The sequence below is a fragment of the Acromyrmex echinatior genome, chromosome 12 (genome assembly GCF_024713525.1).
Source record: "Acromyrmex echinatior isolate Ae372 chromosome 12, ASM2471352v2, whole genome shotgun sequence".
In the NCBI taxonomy this organism is placed as follows: Eukaryota; Metazoa; Arthropoda; class Insecta; order Hymenoptera; family Formicidae; genus Acromyrmex; species Acromyrmex echinatior.
Genome location: NC_141863.1, coordinates 12,601,373 through 12,629,371, shown reverse-complemented (window position 1 = coordinate 12,629,371; position 27,999 = coordinate 12,601,373). Strand labels below are relative to the sequence as shown.

At 31.8% G+C, this 27,999-nt stretch overlaps 2 protein-coding genes across 9 annotated transcripts in view; one reads left to right on the top strand and one right to left on the bottom strand.

The window, feature by feature from the left end:
- The window catches only part of Hs6st (heparan sulfate 6-O-sulfotransferase), a 162,419-nt gene that overhangs the window by 109,536 nt on the left and 24,884 nt on the right, over positions 1–27,999 (top strand). For 2 of the 8 annotated variants that reach the window (XR_845732.2, XR_845733.2), the window contains exons 6-8: positions 4,861–4,966; positions 21,763–21,949; positions 22,281–22,363. The gene's annotated coding sequence lies outside the window, so the exon portion shown is untranslated. Of the gene's footprint in view, positions 1–4,860; positions 4,967–13,602; positions 13,676–21,510; positions 21,950–22,280; positions 22,364–27,999 lie in introns of those variants that run through there. The other 6 variants (XR_015546929.1, XR_015546930.1, XR_015546927.1 and 3 more) reach the window with 6 other exon arrangements.
- The window catches only part of LOC105143424 (SPRY domain-containing protein 7), a 33,714-nt gene continuing 31,469 nt past the window's right edge, over positions 25,755–27,999 (bottom strand). The window contains exons 2-4 of the mRNA XM_011051750.2: positions 26,761–27,038; positions 26,522–26,624; positions 25,755–26,078 (exon numbers count right to left, since the gene is read on the bottom strand). Coding sequence (XP_011050052.1) covers positions 25,981–26,078; positions 26,522–26,624; positions 26,761–27,038 — 479 coding nt within the window. The 3' untranslated portion in view covers positions 25,755–25,980. The remainder of the gene's footprint in view (positions 26,079–26,521; positions 26,625–26,760; positions 27,039–27,999) is intronic.

The window sequence follows — 27,999 nt, the reverse complement described above, 5'->3', positions numbered from 1 at the left end:
CGTGTAATTTTGTCAGTTTTAAAAGCGTTTTAGAATTGTTTATACTAATTTCCATTTTGTTTATAGTTAAATAGTTTGAATTAAGGATGTACTGATCGTACAGTCCCTACAAAGCAAATTAAATTTGGAAATGTGTTTATTTACAATATTTAATTGCAAATTGAATGAGAATCATCACAAATGATTTTATAACACATACCTTTAAAATTAACAAAGGAGGATGTTAAAAAAGTTCAATTTTTGGGCCCTTGCAAAATCTTAGTTAATCACAAAAAATTGTTTGGGATCACATGAGATAGTAAAAATAGTTTTATATCCCAGACATGCGGGGAAAATAGATTTTTTTGATATTATATGTGGTATTCGAAAATTTAACTTACATATTATATCTCCTTTTGTAAGTTAAATTTTCGAATACCACGCTAGAACTATCATGAATTGGATATATTGCAGTTTTTCATAATAATTGGTACTAAAGATCATCAATACTACAAAACAATAAAATATTTAATCCACATAAGCTGCGTTCGGAAATATCATCTGGGTGCTCCCGTGTATCATCTTATCCTTGTTTAACATTGGGTAAACAACAAGAATAAAACGATACACGGACATTCGAGTGATATTTCCGAACGCAGTTCAAAAAAGAAACTTCAGTGTATCCAATAATAGGAAAAACCAAGAAAACTATAATAGATCGGTCATTTTGAATTTGCTATCATTGATATTTTCATTTAATTAATAGATTCATAGTTAACTTATCTTACAAAGCACTCTTAGATCCATTTTGATAAAAAATTTGCTTACCCGCAACTCTATGTATAAAACTGAATGGCAAGGACGCTTTTAGATTCCTTATATCCATAATTTGCTATTTTTAAAAACAGAATAATGATAAGCGACCCTTAATATCTCTAACATAAGTGTTAATTATCATGAAAAACTTTTGCAATATATCCGATTCGTGATCGTGAATAAGTTCTAGTGTGGTATACGAAAATTCGCGACTTACAAAAGGAGATACTAACATTAAGAAAATCTACTTTTCCCATTTCTGGGATATATAATAAAACTATTTTTATTGTTTCATATAGATCCCAAATAATCATTTTTTTGGTTAATCAAGATTCCACCGGAGACTCAAAAATCGGACTTCTTTAACATCCTCCTTACACGCAAATATTTATAGCATATAGTGGATACTCACATCGAAACGGGTATCCATATCACTCACTTCCCTGGGTACTTCGTATTGCGCACAATTCGCTTTTATTGTTTCACAATTAATGGTTTGCATTTTTTTAAAAAAGAGATTACTAAAGTTACATTTACTATTTCTTAAATATGGGAGAATAATTGCGAATAATTATTTCCATTTCCAATATATTTCAAATATATTCAAAAACTTGTTCGTTAACAAACAATAAGGTTTTTTTTTAAATATTTTAAACATTGAATCAATCTTGAATATTTTATACGTGTATAACTTTTACATCCAACAGAATCTAAACATAAATTGCATATTACTGTATTACTTTTAACTTAATTTACTGAAATTGTTCTTACAGTTATATATTGCCAATTAAAGCAAGACTCGATATAATAATTGCACTTACGCAAGAATGTATCTTATAATTAATAAAATAAAAGTGTCACAATACTAACCGTAATATTTTTAATCATACGTTTATGACATAATATGACACACGAGTCAGTAGACGCCATTTAATTCTTCACTAGATCTCAGTGACCAGACTTCTGATATAGGGATTCTAAGACGAGCGATTTTGGCTACACAAAAATGTCGCGAAATTCTATAGCGCCACAGAATAGCTCTGTACGAACGGGTCGGCACTTTCAATTGTGGCACTAAGTCGTCGCTCGTCTGTAGGAGCCCTTAACTGCGCGCCGAAAGAATTTTTCAGTCTTGAAACGCAAACTCCACTGAACTACCGCAATAATATCACGAGTTAAATTGACTAGTAATTTAATAATTCGATGTTCTTATGCGTCTTAGAACGATCTTAATAACATAAATCATAATAAATAAATTTCAAAGTTATGAGAATCAACGCGGAAGGGGTTGCGCACAGTTATTGACAAGTAACATTACTTCTTCATAATATTAATGTCTTCTTTATTTTAAAATCTTGAACGTTTCGACTCGCTTTGTAGTCATCTTCAGCAATATAACAATTGAATTCCATTGAATTCGGTCTAAAACATTAAGCAGTCCGTCCAGAATAAGTCACTCTCAAATTCCCGAAACTGTAGTGGATTCTCAAACAGAACACTCAACATATTAAGTAAGAAGCTTTGAAAAATTTTGGATTTCCTTATGCGATAATTCACTTTGATTAAATAATGACACGTGTCACGAACATCTATAACGAAAACAATTTCAATACATGGTTCCGTGTGTCATATACATCTTAAAGACGTATTTAAATGTGTTGAATGCTCTGTTCGAGAATCTATTACAGTTTTGAGAATTTGAGAGTGAAGCTCGATTGCGCACATTATCGATCGTACACGGCAGTATTTCCAAATCGGACACGGACCCGATTGGACACGGACGCGATCGGACACAGACTCGATTGGACACGGATCCGATCGCACACGGACTCGATCGGACACACAGCTTTGCATTAAGACACGGACCGATTGCGCATCAACCCAATTGCGCACCGATCCGATTGCGCACGATCCGATTACACACAGATTTAATCAGATGCAATAACGATTGAAAAAACAGGGAAAATATTAGATGATGAAAAAACATAAATAAGTGTTTATATATCCACGCAGAGCTCTCACCTTCTCCCCCCCCCTCCCCCACCCTGCAAAGGGACGCACAATTTCTATAATTGTACTGTTGGTGAGATTAGAAAATCTGCCATGTAGACATTGGAGTGTACTAGTACTTATTGATTCGGAGCAGCTACGCCGCCATGAACAAAAAAAGGATAATGTATTCTACCCACTTGAGGCCTAACCGCTTAGAAGATGCAGCGTAGACAGTGTCCGCTTGGAACCCATAAAGTTTATAACCCAAAGACAGTGAAGTATGAAGACAGTCTGTGTTCAATCGGGTTGTGCGCAATCGGATCCATGCGTAATCGAGACGGTGCGCAATCGGGTCGGTGCGTAATCGGATTTGTATGCAATCGGATTCGTGTGCAATCGAATCTGTGTCCGATTGGGAAATACTACCGTGTCCGACCGATAATGTGCGCAATCGAGACATTCTCGAATTTGAGAGTGACTCATTCTGGACGAACCGCTTAACATTTTAGATTGAATTTAATGAAATTCAATTGTTATATTGGTGAGGATGATTACAAAGCGAGTCGAAACGTTCAATATTTTGAAATAAAGAAGACATCAATGTTGTGAAGAAGTAATTTTACTTATCAATAACTGTGCGCAATCTCTTCCGCGTTGACTCTCGTTAGCCTTGAAATTTATTTATTATTATTACTTTAAATATAGATAGTCCGTTTTAATCGTTATGATCTCAATAATGCTGAATAATATATTAAAATCTGTAAATAATTAATTTTTAAGTCAAGCGGTAATAAAGTTCTTTAATATAAATTGATTTAATTGAATATAATGTTAGTATGACAATATAGGAATATAAAACAAAATATGGTAAATCGAACATTTCGGAACTCACGGGTCCTTCTTCAGCGATACTTGAAGGATGTTACATAGTCATAGAGATGAATGATCTTATGGTCAACGGGACATAGTATATTATAATTGTTTTGAAGAATTGATTCTCCTGTTTTTATGTGAATTGTGTAGTACGAAAACAGGAGCATCTTTACAACCTTCTGATACGTTTGAACGCAAATGTTACAATCACTTTGTAACAATGGCTTTGTTTAAGCGCAAATGTTACAATAACTATGTAACATATGTGCTTTTCGCATATTGTATGAGTTCCGAAATGTTCGATTTACCATATTTTGTTTTATATTCTTATATTCTATTGTCATACTAACATTATATTCGACTAAATCAATTTATATTAAAGAACTTTATTATCGCTCAATTTAGACTGTCATTTTTTACTTTGCATTGCAAAAAACGAGCGAAATCTAATTAATTAATTTTTATTGCGAAAACTTCGAATATGACATGTGACAATAAAACAACCGACAGGAAATATGATATTCTTGTCCTTTACAGTGCAAAGGGAAGTGCCAGAAAGAAAAACAATTAGAGAACACATAATATACAACTAATCAAATCAAAATAGATGGAATCCAATAAATCTATGTCTTTGTGAATTTAAAACTTTCTACTTTCTTTATATATGTACCTATCATTTCAGAGATTAATCTCTTATTAAGAAAAATTTCATCCAATATCTCCACATTGACCCAATCCAAATCATGAATTCAAGTCTGTGTTCTGTAATAATAGACTTCCGTGCACATTTTTTTATATTATTAGGCTCCTCAATCCTGCTCCTGAGTAATCTACGTGTCTAGTTCACATGTATAGCTTCGCAATTTAGATTATTAATCTTATAAACTTTGAACAAGATAGACCAATAAAGAATCTTTATAACTTCAATAAATTAACTTGGTCTATTAACCTTGAAAATGCTAAGATGAAATTAAGAATTTAAAATGTTCGATAAATTTCTCAGCTATGATAGCTATGTACGTATTATTTTTCTTATGTTTTTCAGGCTTATAAGAAAGTTTTTCTTTTTTATTAAGAATTCTTTTTTATTTTGTAAATTTAGAGAGAAAAGACGTTTTTTAATATTAAAAAAATAAAATACAACGGGTACCTGTTGTCTAATAAAATATTAATGATGTAAATTTTTTCCTGAAATTCCAGATGCGATAAACATAAAACTGTGTTAGTTAATCCAATAACAGTTCCTTTTGTGTTCCTGTGGGAAATCGGATATTGTGAATGAAAATTAAGAAGTCTGCTCGAAAAGGTAGGTTTATGGAATCAATCAAAAATAAAATCATTTTTTTAATCAAAATTAATTTTAAAAAATTTAATGTATCTCTAAACCCTATCTCCATAGTAAATTTGAGTCTACAGGGTGTCCCATCTAACTCGAGCATCTAAAATATCTCGTTTGGTTTTTATAATAGGAAAAAGTATTTCAAATGAAAAAATGGAACGGTTTCAATGGGAAGATATTTCGGTTATGTTATTTTTCTTCTAGATGGAGGTCAAAAAGATATGAAGATCACTTTTTTAAATGAAATTATATGATTTTTTTACACAATAGGTTCTTCTAATTATTCTACATATAAAAGTATTCAGGCGTGCCAGAATAAAGTATAAAATATTTCATAAACTTTGGTTTTTTGATATTTTTATTTGAATACTTTTATATATTTTTTATACAGAATAATCAGAGGAATCATATAGTGTAAAAAATACAAATCCATTAAAAAAAGTGAAGGTAATTATATCTTTTTGGCGCTTCCATATAGAAGAAAAACATGACCGAAATATATTCCCTTTGAAACCGTTCCACTTTCATTTGAAACATTTTTTCCTATCTTAAAAACTAAGCGAGATATTTCAAATGCTCGAGGTGAGACACTCTGTATAATGTAAATTATTAAATTTAGTAATTAGCTCCCCAAATAATAAAATGCTCGCATAGTGATATCATGGTCCGCACACGCTGTGCGAATAATCCGCATGGCATGTCATTACACATATGTTTCATATGAGATTTATATTACTCGCACGTGTGCGAAAATTGCAAAATGGTACAGAACTTAACTTTCAGTCCGCTCTACCTGCTCACGAGCACTTTATCAAAACTTACCAGATACAAACTTACCTGCATTGTAGCGGTAGCGACTTAGCGGCTATGGATGCAGTTTGGCGCTACAAATGCTTCAAAGTTTCTGATTGACCAATCGAAAGAAAGAATTTTACTAATTGACCAATCAAAAAGTGCTTCGAAGTATTTGTAGCATCAAGTGAACCGTAGCCAATGAGTGCATTCAGTACCACAATTGCTCACTGAGCGCTCAGTGAGCTCTTACATTTGATTGGCATAATCCGTTAGATCTAAAAATATAGATCAAACAGATACAAGAGCTCACAGAGCGCTCAGTGAGTGGTTATAGTATACACCCAATGTATTATCTGCATCATAAGCGAAGGAGGAGGGGGGAGAGATAAGAAGGAGCATTTAACGTTACTATTATTACTACTACTACTACTGCTACTGCTACTGCTACTGCTACTGCTACTGCTACTGTTACTGCTACTGGCATAACTCAAGGTCAAAGTACCGTTTTACAAATGTAAACCCTTATTCATGACATCACAAATGAAAATAGCGGAAAATTTTACGTCCGAATACGTTATCAAGCCTAGGTCAAAATTACCCTTAGAGGTCATGTGGAGGTCAAGTTACTTTTAGAGCACCCGTACCAACCTTCTAAAAGATATGGATGTGTTTGTACAAAAAATAGTTCAAACAATACTAGGTATTTACATAGCTATGATGCATCCATCTGCTGGTGAATTTGAATTCTATCTTTAGATTCATTTGTAGTCGTGTACATCGATTTTTAAAGATTCCTAATTATTAAGATCTTGAACAGTCGATGCCGCCTGTGTCAGCGCCTGTGTTACCCAAGATGTACCACGTGGAGGTCACAAGGTCGGACTTACACCTCGTCGGGGTGCTTTTTTAAGGTGGTTCCCCTTGCCGTCACCTTTGTTCGTACGCATGTGTTCAGTCTAGATTTTCGAAGTGTCCTCCACGTGCATGTATGCAGGCTGTTATTCTTCGTTGAAAATCATCCGTCACCCGACGAATTTCGACAGGATCTAGAGACTGAATGGCTTCTCGAATTCTGTTCTTCATGTCTTCTGAAATCGTAGGTCGTTCGCGGTATACGAGGTCTTTTATTCTTTCCCACAAATAAAAATCCAAAATTGTAAGATCCGGTGATCGTGGTGGCCAGTTATGTGGACCATATTTACCTATCCATTGGCCGCGAAATATGCGGTTCAGTTGTTGACGAGCAATGACAGACGTGTGGGCTGGACATCCATCCTGTTGAAACCACATATTTAGACGTAGTTGAAGTGGAATATCTTCAAGTAAACGTGGGAGTTCGTTTTCGAGTAAATCGACTAAACTGAATTAAACTACACTAAACTAAACTAAACTGAACTGAACTGAACTGAACTGAACTGAACTCAACTAAACTGAACTGAACTAAACTTACTTGTTTGTTTTGCTTTTCTCCCTTTGCTCGCTTAAGAGTTTTATAAACTGTCGGTTTTTTTTTTAGGTGCGTTTTATACCTAGGTAGGTAGGTACTTAGGTACTTCAATATTCGGGGATTATTATTCATTTATAGGTAGATATGTCTTACTCAAGCGAAGAAGCTGCGTTAATGTTGTCGGTTTTGAGTAGGGCTGGAAGTTTTCGCGAAGCTGAAAGAATGTGGCGAAATGAATATCCCGATCGTACACCGCATTCGCGCAATGTTTTCAGTCGTTTGCAACGGCGGATAATTCAAAAAGGTATCGTCCAATCGGATTATAATAAAGGAATGCAAATTCATCGTCCGCTTCGTGCAGTACGGGCACCTGATATAATTGCTTCTGCTCTTGTAAATCCTACCGATTCTTTAAGAAGACGAGAAAGAGATAGTGGAATAAGTAGAAGCACTATCAGTAGAATTTTGCGAGAAAATTCATTTCATCCATATCGAATGTCACTTCACCAGACCATGACATTGGACGATCATAGACAAAGACTGATATTCTGTAATTGGATTACTCAACAATTACCTACTTTCCATAGAAGTATCTTGTTTTCTGATGAGTGCACCTTCAAAAGTGACGGCGAAGTGAACACACATAATCTCCGTTATTGGGTGCAAGAGAATCCACATTAGTATCGAGAAATCGATCATCAACGTATCTGGAAAGTCAATGTTTGGTGCGGAATTGTTGATACGCATATCGTCGGACCATTTTTCTTTGAAGAGAATCTAAACCGTTTTCTGTATGTCGATTTACTCGAAAACGAACTCCCACGTTTACTTGAAGATATTCCACTTCAACTACGTCTAAATATGTGGTTTCAACAGGATGGATGTCCAGCCCACGCGTCTGGCATTGCTCGTCAACAACTGAACCGCATATTTCGCGGCCAATGGATAGGTAAATATGGTCCACATAACTGGCCACCACGATCACCGGATCTTACAATTTTGGATTTTTATTTGTGGGAAAGAATAAAAGACCTCGTATACCGCGAACGACCTACGATTTCAGAAGACATGAAGAACAGAATTCGAGAAGCCATTCAGTCTCTAGATCCTGTCGAAATTCGTCGGGTGACGGATGATTTTCAACGAAGAATAACAGCCTGCATACATGCACGTGGAGGACACTTCGAAAATCTAGACTGAACACATGCGTACGAACAAAGGTGACGGCAAGGGGAACCACCTTAAAAAAGCACCCCGACGAGGTGTAAGTCCGACCTTGTGACCTCCACGTGGTACATCTTGGGTAACACAGGCGCTGACACAGGCGGCATCGACTGTTCAAGATCTTAATAATTAGGAATCTTTAAAAATCGATGTACACGACTACAAATGAATCTAAAGATAGAATTCAAATTCACCAGCAGATGGATGCATCATAGCTATGTAAATACCTAGTATTGTTTGAACTATTTTTTGTACAAACACATCCATATCTTTTAGAAGGTTGGTACGGGTGCTCTAAAAGTAACTTGACCTCCACATGACCTCTAAGGGTAATTTTGACCTAGGCTTGATAACGTATTCGGACGTAAAATTTTCCGCTATTTTCATTTGTGATGTCATGAATAAGGGTTTACATTTGTACTTTGACCTTGAGTTATGCCCAAGGTCGACCTCAAGGTCAAATTCAAGGTCACCATCAGATAGATCTCCCGAAATCCTGCAAATTTTGTCTGAACCATTTTTTTGTACAAACACATCCCTACCTTTTAAAAGGGTGGTACGGGTGCTCTGAAACACCCAGTATTTACATATGTGTATGTACAATGAGGAGCAAAAATGAGCTTGTACTTTGGTGTAATACATACATACTTCTTCTTTTTCTTTATTTATGGCTCCTGCCTAATTTATTAATTGGGTAATTGGTACCTAATTTCTCAATATCTCCTTTATTACTTAGAGCACCTCTACAATTCTAATGAACGACGCGTAGTCCTCTAGAGACAGTGTTATTAATTGAGGTTGTGTTGGTCATTGTGGTTAAAATTGGTTGGAAGATCCTGAAGCGCTTCGGAGGATGTGTATGCCTGCTTGAATTTATGTCTCTTACGATGGGGGAATTATGCCAGAAAGGTGGTTAATGGGAGAGGCTAGTGCGTTGAGAAAAGTGGTCTCGTCCGATTGCGAGTCAATTAAGTGAGGTTGAGAGAGAGTAATAGAGGGGGGGAATGAATTGTAGTGGGGGTTGGGGGTGGGTGAGATGTAAGGGAAGACTAGTTTATAAGAATAGGGGGAGGAGATAGGGAATAGAGTGGGTAATAGGAAGAAGTGAAGGGAGTCTGGGGGGAGGGGAGAGATCAGAAGTTGTGAAAGGGTCATGGGGACTTTCATCAGTCGAGATGGAAACAGGTCTTCCATTGGAGGCGAAGAGGAATGAGTTATGCAAATTTCGTTCCAAGAGGGGGGGGGGCGTAATCCGGTCAGTGGCGGTTCGCTGCCGAGGTAAATTGTTACCCGTTTTGGGATGGGTATTGAAGAGACCGCAGAAGCTCAGTTGGAAGACTGTACGACTATTGAATAGGAGCTAGGGGGGAGAGAGGGAGAGGATGTGGGTTCGTCATCCGGTAATCGGCTGAGCAGCGTAGGAGCAGTAAGGATTGTTATCGAAAAAGGACGGGTACATATGGATCCCCGCTCTGGGGTCAATGTCTGAACCGAAAGGCGGAAGCGATGAGAGAGGGAAGGAAAAGCATTGGGAGATGATGAGTTTAAGGGAAGATATGAAGAATCCGAAGGCCCGGCGTAGCCTAGTTTAAAACGGACGTCCGCGTAAGAAATATTCTCGATTGCGGCCATAGCGTAGATCTGTTTTTGCTTAATAAAGGGGACAGAACGGAGAAGAGGGAAAGTATTCCTGATGGCAGTTACAACAGGTAATCTATCGGAGGTAGATTAGCACAGGAGCAATCCTTAGAGGATTCATGCTGTATGTTTCCGCAACGAGGGCAGTGAGGGGCGCTCTTACAATCCGCACTAATATGTCCGTATCTAAGGCAAGTAAAACAAAGTCGAACTCGCGGAATATAGGGGAGGACTGGGAAACGGACATGCAAAAATGATACCGAGTGAGGTAAACTTTGACCAGTGAATTTAACCAGGATAGTGCGAGAAGGTACATTCCTAGTTTCGTCCCCTCTTTGATTCTTCGATTAAATCGTTTAGCAGAAATAATTTTATATGGCGATTCAAAGTTATTCAGAATCTCTTCGTCGGAAATATCCGCGAGGACGTAATCTTAATCAGGCCCGTTCTCATGACCCGGAATGCAGGAATAAATGCTGTAAGATTATTTTCTTTCAAGATAGGATGGGTGATAATCGCGTTAGCTGATTCTGCTTTTTTAAAAGATGCTACAACAGTGCGCCGCCCATGGCTCTTAATTTTTAAGATCTCATGGTTGAAAGCTTTATGTAAAACGCGACTAACATTTAGTGCATTGATTCTTTCGCTCGGGATCTCCGAAGCGCGGCAGAAATGAACAACGTAAGATGAATCGATATGTTGATATTTGACAGGGAAGCTGCTCGAAGTGCCGTAAGAGGGAAGAGAGGGGGCCTGCATTTTCTTAGCGGAAGCATTAGGGGCTTCCTTATCAGCACGTCTCTTAAAAGATTTTTTGGAACCGCTAGGATCCGAGATATTGATCTTGTCGAATGGGACATCGATTTCCATAATTTCCATATGAGGAGAAGGACGTGACGGATCGAAAGAGGATTTATCGGCTAACACAGTGAAGCGATTAGTAGGTGTAATAGCCGGAGGATGCAGAGAGATGCTTTGTCGACGAGCGCCCCGAGGCGTTTGTCTTCCATGCAAAGAGATTCTAGGGAACGCGATCGGAATAAAGCTACGTCTTTGTAAGCATTCGAAGCGGCCGAGCCGTTATTTACACACGTATTCGCATGTAATAGCGAGCGGTGACACAAATAAGGAGAAGACTTGTTCTTCTTACCTTTATTCTTGCTTAAACTATACCTAAATCCAGGACGGGAACAATGTCACTGACAGTAACAGTATACTCAATTTGATCCACAGATCCTTCACTGACATCATTAGAAATAGTGTCCACTGTATTAGAGTCCGTTAGAATGCGATCAAAAAACGCTGTTAGATCAGAAAGCGACACTGAAGAACGACAAGGGGGATTCCCCGTGCCCTCAGGATCGGAGGGATGGGGGTTTTCGTCCGTACGCATACAAATCCCGATGCACAGAAACAAAAGCCACCAAAATATGTAGGGGAAAGAATGAAGTGACGGAAAAAAGCATAATTATAAAATCATAAAAGAATATGCGAAGCACTATATGATGCAACACACAACACACAAGCGCAATCTCGGAAGGATAGGGAACATCCGTTCAATACGAGAGCTCGCACGAGAATCAATACATACATACATTGGTGTAGATGAGCGCGCTGCCAACGTATGCATATATTACAGAGGTACAAGTTCATTTTTGTTCTACATACGTGTGACCTGCGTCCACGTGACAGTTAATACTTCCAACTTTTCCATAAGGCGTGATGGCACTAAAATCACATCGGTCCGACTTTCTATGGGTCTGAGCACAAGAATTGTCGTAACACTTACTTAGGAGCTCCGCACAATAAAAGGAACAGGGAACAGAGAATAAGAATTTCAACCTATCAGAAACTGTGTATAATACATGATTTCTGATAGGTTGAAATTCTTATTCTCTGTTCTCTGTTCCCTGTTCCTTTTATTGTGCGGAGCCCCTTAGACTTAAATTGTAGACGTAAGTAACGCACAAGCTTTCACGTATGACGTACAATTTATTGCCGTGTCTCCAAGAGACGGCAATAAATCGTACGTCATACGCGAAAGCTTGTGCATTACTTATAATTTAAGTCTTTAAGTAAGTGTTATAACAATTCTTGTGCTCAGACCCTATGGATTTTCCGACACCGTGTTTCAAACCCATTTTCAGGATTTAAATTTAGTCTCCTTCTTATTACTTCGTGATCGTTAGGAATGAGTTTTTTTTATCTGAATAGTTATTAAAGTTGTGTAACCTAAATATCACCCGAGTGTCCTCGTATTTTATTTTATTACTGTTTAACATTGGATAAACACAAGGATAAAACAATATATGAGAGCACTCGGCTAATGTTTCCGAACGTAGCCCAATTCTTAACATTTAGCCCTCCGTTAGTAAGGACTTTCAGAATATGTCTAGTAAGATGGAGTCGATCCGACTTCTTGCTCATTTTTCATCTAATTATTATACAAAATAAGTGAAAGAAATAAATAATGACATGAAACTATCTATTTATTTATAGATAAAAATATAGTTTTATTCATTTATACTTTAAATTAAACAAAAATGCTTTAATTAGTATTACATAAATAAATTGCTTCAGTCTCGAAATATTTTATATATAATTAAAATAACTAGAGAGAAAGAGAGAGAGAGAAAGACATTGCACAACACTCATAAAAAATAATAAGATTGGAAATAAGACCATTTATGTTAAATACATTACTTTAATACGAAGCGCCACTATGGTCTAAATGTTAAGATATTGAACTATTATATATATTCATTTAAATGAATTAATTTCAGAAATTATAATTGCGTGCCGATATGGTCATAAAAAAGTCTTTAGCTTATTGTCTTAATCTCAAAATAGTAAATATCATAAAATATTATAAAATATAAAATTTATCTAAATTTATATCATGAAAGCAGCGTGAGCATAAGCAAGCTCTGACTCATAAATGAAAATTAGAAGGATATGTCACTTATCTAAATGATTTCGACCGCTAAGAAATTTAGTGAACGAGTTGAAAAAAGCTTTTAGTAAAGTTAGCCAAGACCACATAACCATAAAATAAACAGTGCAATATAAAATAAACGAATCGTGGAGCAAACATATTTATTCCAACCTCACTAACGGAGGATTAATAATTCGCTTCGTGAAGCATATCACCGTTTTTCAGATTCTTTCATTTTGAATGAAAACGTATCGAATAAATATGTTTTTATTAAGTTTCGTGACCCGTATTCTAAATAATTATTCATACTAAATAAATAAATAAATAAATAAATATAAATTTCTTAGCAATAAAAAATTTGTTGCGTGCGTAAAAAATTTTTTATCTCATTTAACTCTGATTATTTTTATTTTTATTTCCAATTTTATTTATATCGACTTTTCTTTATGATCGCTCAATACATTATAATAATTTAATTATTATATTAAATTGTTATTATTATTTATTATTATTTAATTATTGTATTATTTGTTATTATTTGCGATAATTTCATGAAATTTTCAGATGGCTGTTGTACATATATACTTGTGGCTAAGTGAAATGATCATAGACGAAAAGAGCTTTTCGACTCATGAATGTATGGAAGTATACTAGTTATTCATTGATAATTTTTTAATAACAATTTTTTTAAATCCATGTTTACGTCATCAAATAAAGGATTACCTTTCAAATAAAGGACCCAAATCCAAAATCTGTTTTTTTATATTTTCTTTTTAAATTTGTACATTCATTAATGCGTACAACTGCTATTAGTCTATTTTTCCGTAATTCCGCTTCTTGTTGTGCACAATCGCATTAACTTGACAGCTCCAATCGTAATATCGTTTTTGATGACATTTTAGATTTTACAGCACTTTACACAACACAATTAATATAATTACCGTCAAAAATCGCTGCTCCCCATTTATATGAGCGACATATGAAATCACGTGACTCATTTGTCGCTGAATATGAGCGATGAACACATATTTTAATACGCTCGGCGTGATTGCATAATACGCTCGCATGCATGCCCCATCACGTCGTGCAGAGTGACATTCATTTTGTGTGCACGATATGATACGCAATATGAGCTCCTACGAATTATTATTTGGGCCATCCAAACAGATATTAAGAGTTAACGCTATATATCATCTACATACGTATCGGACAAAGAAAAATGGTTTGAAAGATAAATTATTGAGAACTTGTAATTCCAACACTTGTAAGACTAAATCTGCCACAATAGGTGAAACTCATGGATGTTCCATAAGTCTGTTTATAAATATTATTATTGAACAGAAAATACGTAGAACTCAAAACTGACTGCATCCATAAATTTCTCTTCCTCTTCCGGTATTATAGTGTATTTTTTAATAAAATGCCAACTATCTTTTAATAATTCGATCAAATTCTGTGACATCTGTGAACAGGGAGACTACATTCAAAGAAACTAAGTTATAGTCATCCAAAATATAAATATTTGACATTTTAGTTAATTCATAGCAAAAAAAAAAGGAATTTATAGATTTGTCATTGGAACACACAAAAAAAAATAACTATTATAGAACAAACACTTATAGAAAGAGTTCTTATAGTTTTTGTGAATTATAGGGGAAAGCGGAATAAGAAATGACGAAGCGGATAAAATAATGAATTGTTAATTTTTCCAAATTAATAACAGATGACGAGCCGATATTAAATTCATACAAAGGCTTTAGATAATAACAAATCGTCATTTGTAATTTGATTTCGTTGGCCATAAAAGTGAATAATATAAGAAGAAATATGTTTTAGATGCATTCATATGTAATTATTTTATGTTAATTTATAAAAAAATAACATAATTATAGTTAAATACTTTCATTTTCTCTATAAGATCACAGTAAAAAAAGCTAACGAAGTCACATTTTTTTTGGTCAGTCGAAATCGACATTTTTGGATTAATTCTACAGAGACTACATGATTTTTAGAAATCATGACAAATTTATGCACTTTTTAAAAAACAAGATTTTATTAAAACATCTAACTATAATAATATAATATTGCATTCTCAACTTTTAAAGAAATTAAATCACAGTTGTTATTAGGATTACATCAAAGTTTGTACTCAAATTGTCTTAAACTTACGAAATAGTTGGATATAACAGGACAATTAGGAGTCAAGCACGGTAATTTTTGTGCAAACCAATACTGTTAACAAAACAACTTTATTAATAATTAATCCGCTTACAATTAATCCATTTCGGCTCACTTTTGAGCCATCTTCAGAGACAATATGATGTTGTAATTACAAAAAATTTTTTACAAACTAATTCATCTCAATGAGCCACCTCCACCTATTAACGGAAACTATAATATAAAATCGAACTCTAATAACAATCTAAAATGTATTAAAATTATTAAAAGATAAATTTATTGAAAACAAAAATGATGTATTGTAAATAATAGAAGGTAGCTTACTAAAACAAAAATTTATCATATCGCAAATACTTAAATTCTATTGGTTTAGTCAAAAACAATCTTTGATCATTCAACGTCAATTATGTTGAAATTAATGAATAACTTTTAAAACGAATGAATACATCTAAAACGTTAATTGCAAAGAAAAGGAAAAAAAGGAAAAAACTCTGATATTAATTATAATCCAGATGGACATTAAAACCAAAACTGAATCTTTAATAATTTAATATTAATGTAACAAAGAATGTACACTGATTAGCTGGCAATATCAACGCTTCGATATTTATAGTTCGTCTATAATTGGAAAGTAGGCCTTGGGAAAGGCCCCTCCAAGGTCTACTTTGTCTGCAGATTTGTCTGCAGGTTGAGGTCACGTGTCTGTCTTCTGATGTGTAGCATCTCTGATACTAATCTCTTTCTATACTGGAGTTCCTCACCCAAAAATTGCAATATTTCCCCAATCGAATTCGTAGGTCTCTTCCAATCCATCGGTGATCTGTTATGACCGAATGTGTGATTGTGTTTCGAATATGATTCCTGTGCTCAGCTATTCTCATCGTCAGCTGTCTTCCTGTTACAAAACATGTAAGCGGATTAATAAAGTTGTTTTGTTAACCGTATTGATTTGCATAAGAATTATCGTGCTTGACTCCTATTGCCCTGTTATAACCATTTTGTATCATTAAGGAGTCTTTAGGAATTAATTTATATTTTGTCTTAAGCTTAATCAACGAGTTAATAATTAAAATTGAACAGTTGTTTTTTGAACGCTCACCGGCAGCTTACGTTGCAACTTGTACACTTTTTGGTTTACCTGAAATTTTCTCTTAATTTCAACCGAAATCGAAATCAAACCGAAATCTTGATTTTTTGCCGAAACTGACTAAAATCGAAATTTCGATCGGACTCTACAGTATAGTATAGTTAAAAACGTATAAAATAACGTACTAATATTCTTCATTTTTAATATTGTAATACTTTTTATTAACTGAATAAGTAAACTCAATGATTGCGAGTAAGATGACTTTCAATAATAGATAAGATGAGATTCGTACATGTAGATCATATTTATTAATATGCATTATATAAATATGACTAAGTACTATAAATTTATTATTTAGTATCGATTATCTAATAGTACATTTACCTTATTTATCTCTTAGTTCGATTCTGTAAATAAATCTCATCATATGCAATTCATTAATTTTTCTTATATTTCTCTGTTCTTCATTTTTCTTTAATTGCATTCTTCATATTATAACAAAAATAATATAAGAAGTATTTATTACAATAAAAGAAATCTTTTTATTCATAAAAAGTGCATTTTTGTCTTTTTGTAATCTTACTCACTATTGAAAATCATCTTATATGCATATGAGAGCAAGATGAAATTGATATGCTCTTAAAAAATATAAATTTTGAAAAATTCTAATTTATTTAACAACTTTTCACGAATTTTTACGAATGATAACCAAGATTGTAGTAAATCTAAAAAAAATTACATCATTTTCTTACCTCATGACAGAAATTAGAAAAGATCGACAAACCTTAAAGTTATTTTATCCCCTTTTCCTCTGCAGATGTTAATGCTAATGTCAATGTAATGTCATGCAATTGTGTCATAAATTGTCAACCAAATTTAAATTCGTGAAAACAATTTACTTCCATTGAAGTCAAGTACATTAATAATAATGAATTTCCGAAATTGATAAATTAATTATTGATCTTCATACAACATGGACTCGATGAAGGCATAATATCGAAAATAAAGTCATTAAAAATATTAATGACTCCATAGTTGACGTTTCTATTAGTCCCATAAAACTTGTTGAGGACAATAATTCTTTATCTCATACTAATGATTAATAGTTTATTAATCTAACTTTTTAATTTCCTCCATTATTTCTGACCTTTACAAATGAGAGATAATTTTTTGCTTTTCCATAGACGTAAATGAAAAGTATTTTATCCACAAATTTATAAAAGATCTTTAAAATTAACTTATAATAGACGTAACAAATTTAGTCAAAATAGATGTAACAAATTTAGTCAAAATTAGGAATAATTATCTTTTATTTTTATTAGTTTTTATAGAAAAAGTTGAGTTCACATAATAAAATAGAAAGTGATTTGTTGATGGATAGGGCAACAAACCCTTTCATAGAAATAAACGAATATTATTTTTATTCGTGTCGAGATAAGGGCAACATGTTACGATTGCTCTTGAAAAAAAGTGCATAGAAAAAAATAAAAAATTTGTTACAGAATGGAAATACAATACGATGAAAAAAAATCTCATCAACAATATCGGAAAAAACATTTGATATAAAAATGATCAAAAAGAATATTAAAAGAATATTAAAAGAATATTACTAAGCAAATGTTTTTTATTTTTTTGATATTCAGTGGCTCTGATTTACCAAAAGATGTGAAAAAATACATAATATCAAAATTCAATACATATAAAAAAGGAGCTACGAGCCAATATAACATATTTATTATAATATTCAAGATAAAAATTATAAAAAACGTAGAAAAATTGCTGACAAAATTTAATTAAGGTGCCTCGTATTGCCTCTGTAAGATTTATTTGATGAAATTGTAAATGAGATAAAATTAGAATGCGATCAACAAGATTAATTACTACGCCGTTCTTATGATACGGGGGATGATGTGAATGAAAAAATATAACAAAATATTTCGACTTACCATGAGGTCAAATTCAAGCTGTTAACATAAAAATTAAAATATGTATGAAATTATTTTAAAAACGCAAATGCAGAAAGAAGTTATTTATGGTAATTACGGTACGTAGATGCAATTCGGCGGCAACTCATCATGTCGGCATTGTAACGTAGTGTTCCAAAAAAAGTGATAGATGTTACTTATAATGAAATGCACTCACATTTCGGAAGGTACATCTAAGAAGTTATACTGTTATATCTAAGAAGTTTAACTGTTATAATTGATAGATAATATTATACAGAGAAGTTAGAAATTAAAATTAGATTCGTCAAGAAGAGAATACAAATAGTAATGTGTCTATGAATAGAATATAATGAAAAGAAAAAAAGAAGAAAGTATCTTAGTCATATGTTAAAAATGCAAAAAATTAAGAATAAATAGGAATTAAAAAGATGTATATCTACCTTAGTTCGAGTGCACATCATAATTGTTCGTTATAATAGTACTCTGATTATAATTGTTCTTAGAGAGTAATTAAATTTCAAAAAATGAATTCCTTTACATATAGATCGAAAATGTTCATTGATTTGAAATAGGCAAATTCAAACGTACTTTAATAGAAATAGGGAGGGGAAAATATGGATGGAGGAATGATAAAAGGAGGGGGGAGAAGTGAGGATTCTAGAAGGAGGGAAGAATTCTAATATGGGAAGATAAATATCAGGAAAAGAATTTCCGTGTCGTTCTGTAAATTTAATCAATTCTGCTGTTTCTTTATATGCACCATTTCAGATATCATCCTGTTATTATAAGAATGTCCAAAATCCAAAATTCTCACATTACTTTAATCAAAATCGTGATTGTGAGTAATGTGGTGATTTGAGATGACCGAAGGTGATTCTGATTTTTTATTAATATCAGAATGGTGTTATAAAACTCGAGTTTGTAATTTTCTTTTTGTCTGTCCTACGTAGCTTCACACAATCGTGGCAAGAGATCTTATATACTACTCTTTATTGTAACATGTGATTTAATTTGTCTTTACTGCGATCAATAATTTTATTAAGAATGTTAGGAATAGTGTTTTATGTAAACGAAGCGACAGGAACAAAGGATTCTGATATCGATTTAACATATGGGATGGAAATTTATGTTGTATCGAATTGTGAGAATGATTTCAATCTGTTATTAATTGTTAAAAAAATGAGAGAGAGAGGATAACAATTGTTAAGATGCGTATGTCTCTGTAAGATTTATTTAATGAAATTGTAAATGAGATAAATTAGAATGCGATCAACAAGATTAATTACTACGCCGTTCTTCGTGACACGGATGATGTGAATGGAAATTCAAATCTACCAGAACATATGGATTTATTATAGTTATCAAAAATAATAATATCATTATGAACGATGATAGTCACGTCTAGAAAGTTAAATCTTGCTGCTAACTTCCATGGTAAACTTTAATCATTCATGTAAAATTAAAATAATTAGTAATGGAATTCAGAAATTCAGGAGGCGCGGCTAATAAAATATCATTCATATATATAATACAATAGAAAAGGATTTGGCATGGAATTGTTGTAAAGCCAATTCTTCTAAGTTCTCCATAACAATGTTGGCGATAATGAGAGAAAGAGGAGAGCCCATTGGCTTTCCAAAAACTTGTTTATAGAAGACATCAAACATGAAGTAGATAGATTCCAAAACAAAACGAATAGCGATCAGAAATGCATCTTTCATCAACTTGATATTTTTAGATATAAAAACTCATCTTTTTTTTTTATACTACTGATCGCCAATTCAGTCGGAACATTAGTAAATAAAGAAACAACGTCCAAAGACGCTAGTTGCAAATTCGAATCAAAACTACTTCCATTAAGCTGCTCTACTAAATGAAAGCTATTTTTTACGAAGCTGCGCGCTCAGATACGCTGCTCTTTATAGGGAACAATTATGGTGTGCACTCGAATTAAGGTAGATATATATTATATCTTTTTAATTCCTATCTATTCTTAATTTTTTACATTTTTAACATATAGCTAAGATACTTCTTATTTTCTTTCTATTATATTCTATTCATAGACACATTACTATTTGTATTCTTTTCTTGGCGAATCTAATTTTAATTTTTAACTTCTCTGTATAATATTATCTATCAATTATAACAGTTAAACTATAACGATTCTTGGATGTATCTTCCGAAATGCGAGTACATGACATTAAAGTAACGTCTATCACTTTCTTGGAACATTACGTTACAACGCCGATATAATGAGTTGCCGCCGAATCACATCTACATATCGTAATTACTACAAACAACTTCTTTCTGCCTTTGCGTTTTTAAAATAATTTCGCGCATATTTTAATTTTTGTTAACTTGAAGGTGACCTCATGTAGGTAAGTCGAAACTTTTTTTGTTATATTTTTGCAATTAAATTTTGTCAGCAATTTTTCTACGTTTGTTTATAATTTTTATCTTGAATATTGTAACAAATACATTATATTGGCTCGTAGTTCCTTTCTTATATGTATTGAATTTTAATCATTTGAGCTGTTTTCTTATAATTTTAATTTTACTTAAGATCAATTTTCTTTTTAGAATTCTTTTCAGTATCATTCATTAACATTGTCCTGTATCCTTTAACCATGTTTTTATATGAAATTATTTCCGATATGCTTTTTCTACCAGCTTGTAAGAAAAATATTCCATTTCGTATGAGGATTTTATCGCAATTATTAAGTTTGTATTAAATTCCATTATTCCTTATTTTTTACTTTCAATAATATTATATGCAGTCAATTGGTACGCCTGTGGATTACCTCTATCTTCTATTGTGGTCGACATTATTTTACAAGCTTTGGAAAAAAGAGTTTTAAATACAATTGACTTATTTTTTATTATATTTTTCTATTATAGATATCGACATAATTGAAATAAACAACATAATTTTAGCAGGGTTCAGACATCACATTGCAAATATCTTAAATACTTTCAGTAGTTTCCACTATCATTTATAGTTTACCTTTGAATATGAGGAAAACCGAAATATAAACTTTCGTGATTTTTTGCTGAATATAAAAAACGGTGGAGATCTTTATTGATTCCAAAAGGATATTTTCTATTCTTTTCTTTCCAACCATCTACTATATCATAAAATAAAAGCGATTTACAATCTCGTGGATTATTATTATTTTAGCCTAACTTTCAGTAAAAGAATCTTAAGTACTGTATAAAAATACTTACAATTGTTAGTGACAATTCTTAATCTAATTTTTATAGGAGTTAATTTGAGAATCAAAAAAATATTTAGTGATGGATTGTGGATTGTGTTTAATAATGGGACAAATTGAGGCGGGGATACATTAAAAAAATATGATACTTTCTTATGAAATATTAAAAACAGTTGTAAGTGTGTAAATAGATCGAAATTAATGTTGGATTTAGATAAATAAATTCATTCATTTAGTCAAAATATATAAGAATAAAACTGAATTTCTTTCGAATAACAATGTAATTTATAATTAATTGCAGAGACTGCGATGCCTCATATGTGGAGCAGATAAAACAACAGACAACTACAAACAAGAAACATAAGAATAACAGCAGTCAAAATCCATCATAACAATCTATGATTACAGGAAAAATTTAATCAATAATTTAAGTGAAAATTGACCGAGAAATGTTCAAATACAAATAAGAGAAGAATATCATTGTCAAAGTGAGTCTTAATGCTTAATAATATTCATATGACTATTCAAATACATTTATGAGTTCTATAAACTGTGAACACTATCATCGGTAATGGTTATTCATAATATAATATTCTGGTCATTGATAATGGTTATTATTCTTTACTAAAAACAATATCCGTCATCCATGATTATTCGTAATCAAAAACAATTTCTGATATCGATAATGTTATTCGTAATCAAAATACATAAAAATTGATATTTTATAAAAATACATTTTTCGAATAATTTCTAAAATTTAATAATGATTATCTTCCCCATGAATAAATATCAACTTTTAATCAATGATTTTTTTTTTAGATCAAATTTTTAAGATATGTTACTTTTGATTTGCTGTACACTTACTGTAAAGAAGAACTTCGTGATGCAGACATCTAACTTGTGTAAGTTTCTCACAATATTTAATATTTCTCACACTCATATACTATATAAATTCTTTCTTTTTTAATAAATGATTTGATATTACCCTTTTCCATTGTTCATAATTTATAACATTTTCATTTTGTTTGTTAAACAAAATGGAAAAGCTGTACATTATACATTATACTCCTTGACTTTTACGTATTTTTACTTTGCTGTGTGTGGACTCAACTCTTTCTCGCCTTTCAACGAAGAGGTGTTACGAATATCACATCTTATTATTGAACATCATTAGCTTGCGATTCGATCTGTAATAAGGAAAGCGTTTTTATTATTTCCATATCTCTTAATTTTCTAATATACTGTTATTCATGTTATCATTGATGTGGCTTTTTACTTGTTCAATTATTCAACGCTTTTTGTTGCTTTTATTTTTATCTTTATTTTATTTATAATTTTTTCTTTTAAATTCATCTTAAATTATAATGCGATCATGTACGGATGAGGAATTAAAACGAGATTGAAACGTTCTGTTCGTTACATATTTGAAATTTACGAATCAAATATTATTTAGTTCATCTTTTTTTTGCTCGATTACTTGACCTATTTGAAATCCTATTTTAGAATATATGAGCTTGATTTTAATTTTATAAATAAAATATTAAGTATAAATAACAGATTTCTCATTCTTAAAAAATACACAAATGAAGAGAATCAAATTTTTTACATATAAAAACATTGAATAATTATGATGTTAATGATTTTTTTTATGTGTTAAATTTTATTTATAATGCGTGTATCCAAATACAAATATATATAACAAATACTGCTAATTAAAGCACAAATATTCTAGCTATGTTATTAAAAAGGTCAAGCTTTACTTAAAAGATAAAAAGAATGCGCAAGATCTCAAGTTGTCATTGATACTATTATTATTTAGAAAAAACACGGGCAATAACAATTTTTCAACATTTGATATATTTTATGTATTCTTTGTATACAATTCTTTATATAAGCACATTTTTTATAATTAACAGATATGTAGATATCGAATTATACTTTTGTAAATATATCTGAAAGTATATATTTTTTAAAGAAATTATTTGCAGTGTAATTGAAACAAATTTACATTTACGGAAGTGTTTTGTATTGTTCAAATGATGAAACAAATATGGTAAGCCATATATTAACCGATGTATGTTTCCGATGGAAATATCTGAAAATGGAAGAAAATGATATCCATTTTTCATCGTTGCTTTGCATATTGCTCGTGAGTGATCATTAACGGTCCTACATTCAATTAATTTGTATAATGTTGAAAACTATACTGTTCATTATTTATAACATTATTTTGCTGTAAGCAGAGTTCAATATTCAAATAATTACACCATAATTATAATATCGAAAGTCTCCCTTATATATTTCATAAAATTATTTAAATTATTTTATCACAGGCCTATATAGTTTAATTAAACGATAGTATATAAGGCATTGGATGATGATCATTTGTATATTAAAATTAATCATGCTACTTTAACAGGATTAGTACTGAAATTTCAGATGCAATGAAAGTGCAATAAGGCGACTGCGATGGGTTACCATTATAAATATTTCATATCATCCAGTCATAAAATAAATATAAAAGTTGTAGTAGTTTAGAGTTGCTAATAATTACTTAATAGATTACAAAAACTCTCTAGAAAATATAATAAAGGTCTTTCGAATGAATACAAATCATATGTATTTAGAGAGTAAGTTATGTAGGAAAAAAGAGTGCCATGAAATTCTTATATTTAAATATTAACCGCTAAAGATAGACGGTTATGTTACATTTAATAAGATTTTGTTATGGCAAATAATATCAGGTAATTTAAAAATTACATTGTTTCAATCGAATGACCTATTTATATAACATAAATGCGTAATGTTAAGCGTGTGTGACACTATTGATATTGTTTATATAGAACTAATATTAAGGACCAAAGATTTGATATGTTTCAGCAAGTATTGAGAAAGCTTGCAACACAAACAATTGTAAGAAACTTTTAGACACGTCGTTAGATGAAAAGTTCATAATGTCGATGATAAGCGCCAGCAGTTACTTCAAGTTTTTTTTAGTTATTATTTGTATATTATAATTAAAGGCGCTTGTCTTACTGTGATCGATTTTTATACCAGATAAAGGAAACGATTGAGAATATGTATTTAATTATATTATATGCGGTAGTGTGCAGTTTATTTTGAAATGCGATAAAATTTTATAAGTCGAATATATATGCATGATCTCAGTATGTATGAATTTGAAAAATATATTTATTTACAATAATTGAATTGTTCTAACATTTGTACGACTGATAATATAAAAATGCAAGTTTTCGATATGTTAAGGTTGAAACATTAGCTTTAATTATGATATGAATTTGAACCGATGAAAATAGATCTAATTAAACAAAAGATAGATTCGATCAAAACGGATTTTAATGCTTCTGTGTAATTTTTTGTGTGAATTTATGTACATATCTAATTCTCCAAATCGCAAACCGAAATCTTTCCAGATTCGAATCCTGATTGAGGCTATATTTTTCACAGATTTACGATTTTCGTTAACATCTGGATTATGAATACTCTTATAAAATTGCTTATTATCATCAAAAATTATTAAATTGCTTATCAATTTAATAAGTGACATTACTACTTTGATTCTGCTTACGATTGCATTTCAAGACCGAAAAAGATTTCGGTCGCGATTTGCAAAATCAGACACATACATAAATTCACCTAGAAATATTTAAATACCAAGATTCGCTTTGACCAAATATAAGATTTTTCTTGTTTAATTAGCTTTACTATTTAATACAATATTAGTGAAAAGGAAAATAACTATGGAGAGAGAGAGGGGGGGGGGAGGGAGCGAGAGAGAGAGAGAATATGCGCGCGCATGTGTGTAGAGGGGAGAGAGAGCGAGAGAGAAAGAGAGAGAATTAACAAGATGCCATGACACTAAGCCTAATAAAGCGAACAATAGGCCTAAAGCCGTCGGTACCTTATATAAGCCAATGTACATACTATACCATTAGTCGTTTAAGGTTTAATGAATCATTATGTATACAATGCATACATATGCATATATATATATATATATATATATATATATATATATTATATAATACTCAAATTGTACACACATATTTATGATTATATCTATTATTATACAATTATACAAAGATATGTGTAATTATCGTAACATAAACATCGGATTGAAATAGAACTAAATTGACTCATTCAAACATTTAACGTTGTAAATCTCTTTTTGTTTTAATAAATCTCAAGAATTTTCTCTCAATTAGTTATATAAAATCTAGTTATTATGCATCTTCATTCCGTAGAGAATACATCAAAAAATAGATTCTCATCTTTAGGCAAATCGTTTATTCCAAGCTCCTCAATAAAATATATTATCATGCAATTGTATTTGTTACATTGTTTTTTAATACCATGTTATATTTTTATACTATGTTGTAACTCCCTGTTTACAATTTATTTTAATTTAACATTTAATTTCAACTCTTAATGTTTAACGAAACTCGAACGAGGAATGTCAATTTTAACAATACATGTTATTTTTGTTCTTATCATCCTGCTAGAGCAACGATTGTTCCAGCATTATTTTCTCAAAGCCCATTGGTGGAGTATAATTAAAATTTTCTAGAAATAGATCCAGAATGGCTCCATCATCCACTGAAAGTTAAAATAATATAAATTATATATAAAAATATATCAATCATCATACACATGTTAATTCCCAGTAAACGAAAATGGATTGAAATGGATTCAGATTTTCAGAAGTATACATTCGCATTGAAATGAATCTTTTTTAATCTCAATGCATTTTTGTTCATTTATAAGAATTGCACATGAAGCACATTTCTATGCCTCTCAACCTAAAAAAAATTCAATTCTTTAAGTGCATCGTAAATACTTTTCAGTTCAAAATTCTGAATAGGAAATGCAATTTTTCAATCCAATTAAATTTCTAAAAGAAGTTTTTTCATCCAATTGTATCTAAAAGAGTAAAGATCATGAATGTTGTACTAAAGTATTCAGGTGAATTCAAATGATTAAAATTTAAATCCATTTTAATCAATTCTCGTTGTGAATTGTTCATTACAATAAATAAATACCATATAATACTGGATAAATCCGTCCTTTTACACCTATAACTGGAGCATTCATGGATTCTCCATTTAAATAAAAATTCAATTCTACATGATCGTAGGATACTCCCTGAAAAAAAGTTTTTAATTATTCAAACAAAATATTGATTGTAATAATCTTTTAAAAAATCAGAAGCATTTCTTCGATTTTTCAAGTTTAATTAATTATTTCTTCAAAATATATCAAACTAAATAGCAGTACATACGATGACATCTCCTTCCTGGACAGGATTTTGAATCTTGTGAAGTTCTTGTTCGTTGTGCCTTATGATACCATCAGAATCAAGCGCCCAACTTTCTGAGTCTTTACCTCCTACAGCGATATTGAGATCCGTATCTCTTCTAGCTAATCCAATGCCCCATATACCACCCTGCTGTATCTTCACTTCAAAATAACTTTTACTCTGAAGAAGAGGGGCATTCGTTAAGGCACCACCACTTCCGCATATTCTTAGACCATTTTTTACTATTACTACCTCGTTTCCTGTATAAAATAGCATGGCAATTTATATCTTCATCATATCATCTTTGTACACATAGAATATATATGTATATATACGGCTATTTTCAAAAAACCATTCAGCATTTATATGATAGATAGCATACATTATATTGAATAAAAAAAAAACCTTCGCAAATATAGATCGAAAACTCAACGTTTCTGAGATACAAATATTTTTGTATGTAGCATCATGAATGATTTTGATGTCATATGCGATGTTTACCTCAATGTTTATAAATCACATTCTGTATGTCCTCATTCAATTTCCATACATACTTCATAACAGAAGATAATTACAGGCAATCAGTCAAGCGTCATCAATCGGTGATTGCGGATGATTATACAAGTCGTGCTAAAAATATCAGCGTATTACTCTAATAAAGAAATAGCAGATATGCATTTTTTAATGTTCGTGCTAATGGAAGTGTCTCTATTATACGATGTTTTTACACCGAAAAATTTTCTAATCGAAGAATCTCTTGTACACTGTTTTAAAATCTTCACCCACTTTGTGAATCAGATCGTCTAGAATTCGCCATCGAGACTTTGATGGGCTTAGATCTGTATCGACGTCAAATATGAAGAATTGCATTTTTAAGGATAATAGAAGAAAATTCCGAAATCAGTGTAAGAAGGATATCTAATACCATAGAAATCATGATGTAAGAATGCAAGTGAAACATTCCCGTGATTGCGCAATAAAAGAGTGAATTTTGGGCAAATTTTGATTAGCAGTTCCAGTACTTCAGCGCTATTATATACACAGGGAAGCGCATATTAAGTAAAATTTGATTGATTGTTTCCAATATAAAATAGTATTACTATTGTCATTATGCACAATGTTACACCACACAACAGTATATACAGTAGCGCAATTCTCCTAATTTTATGTTGGCCAAAATGGAGTGCGCATGCGTGAAATAAGTAATGTGGGGAATTCTTA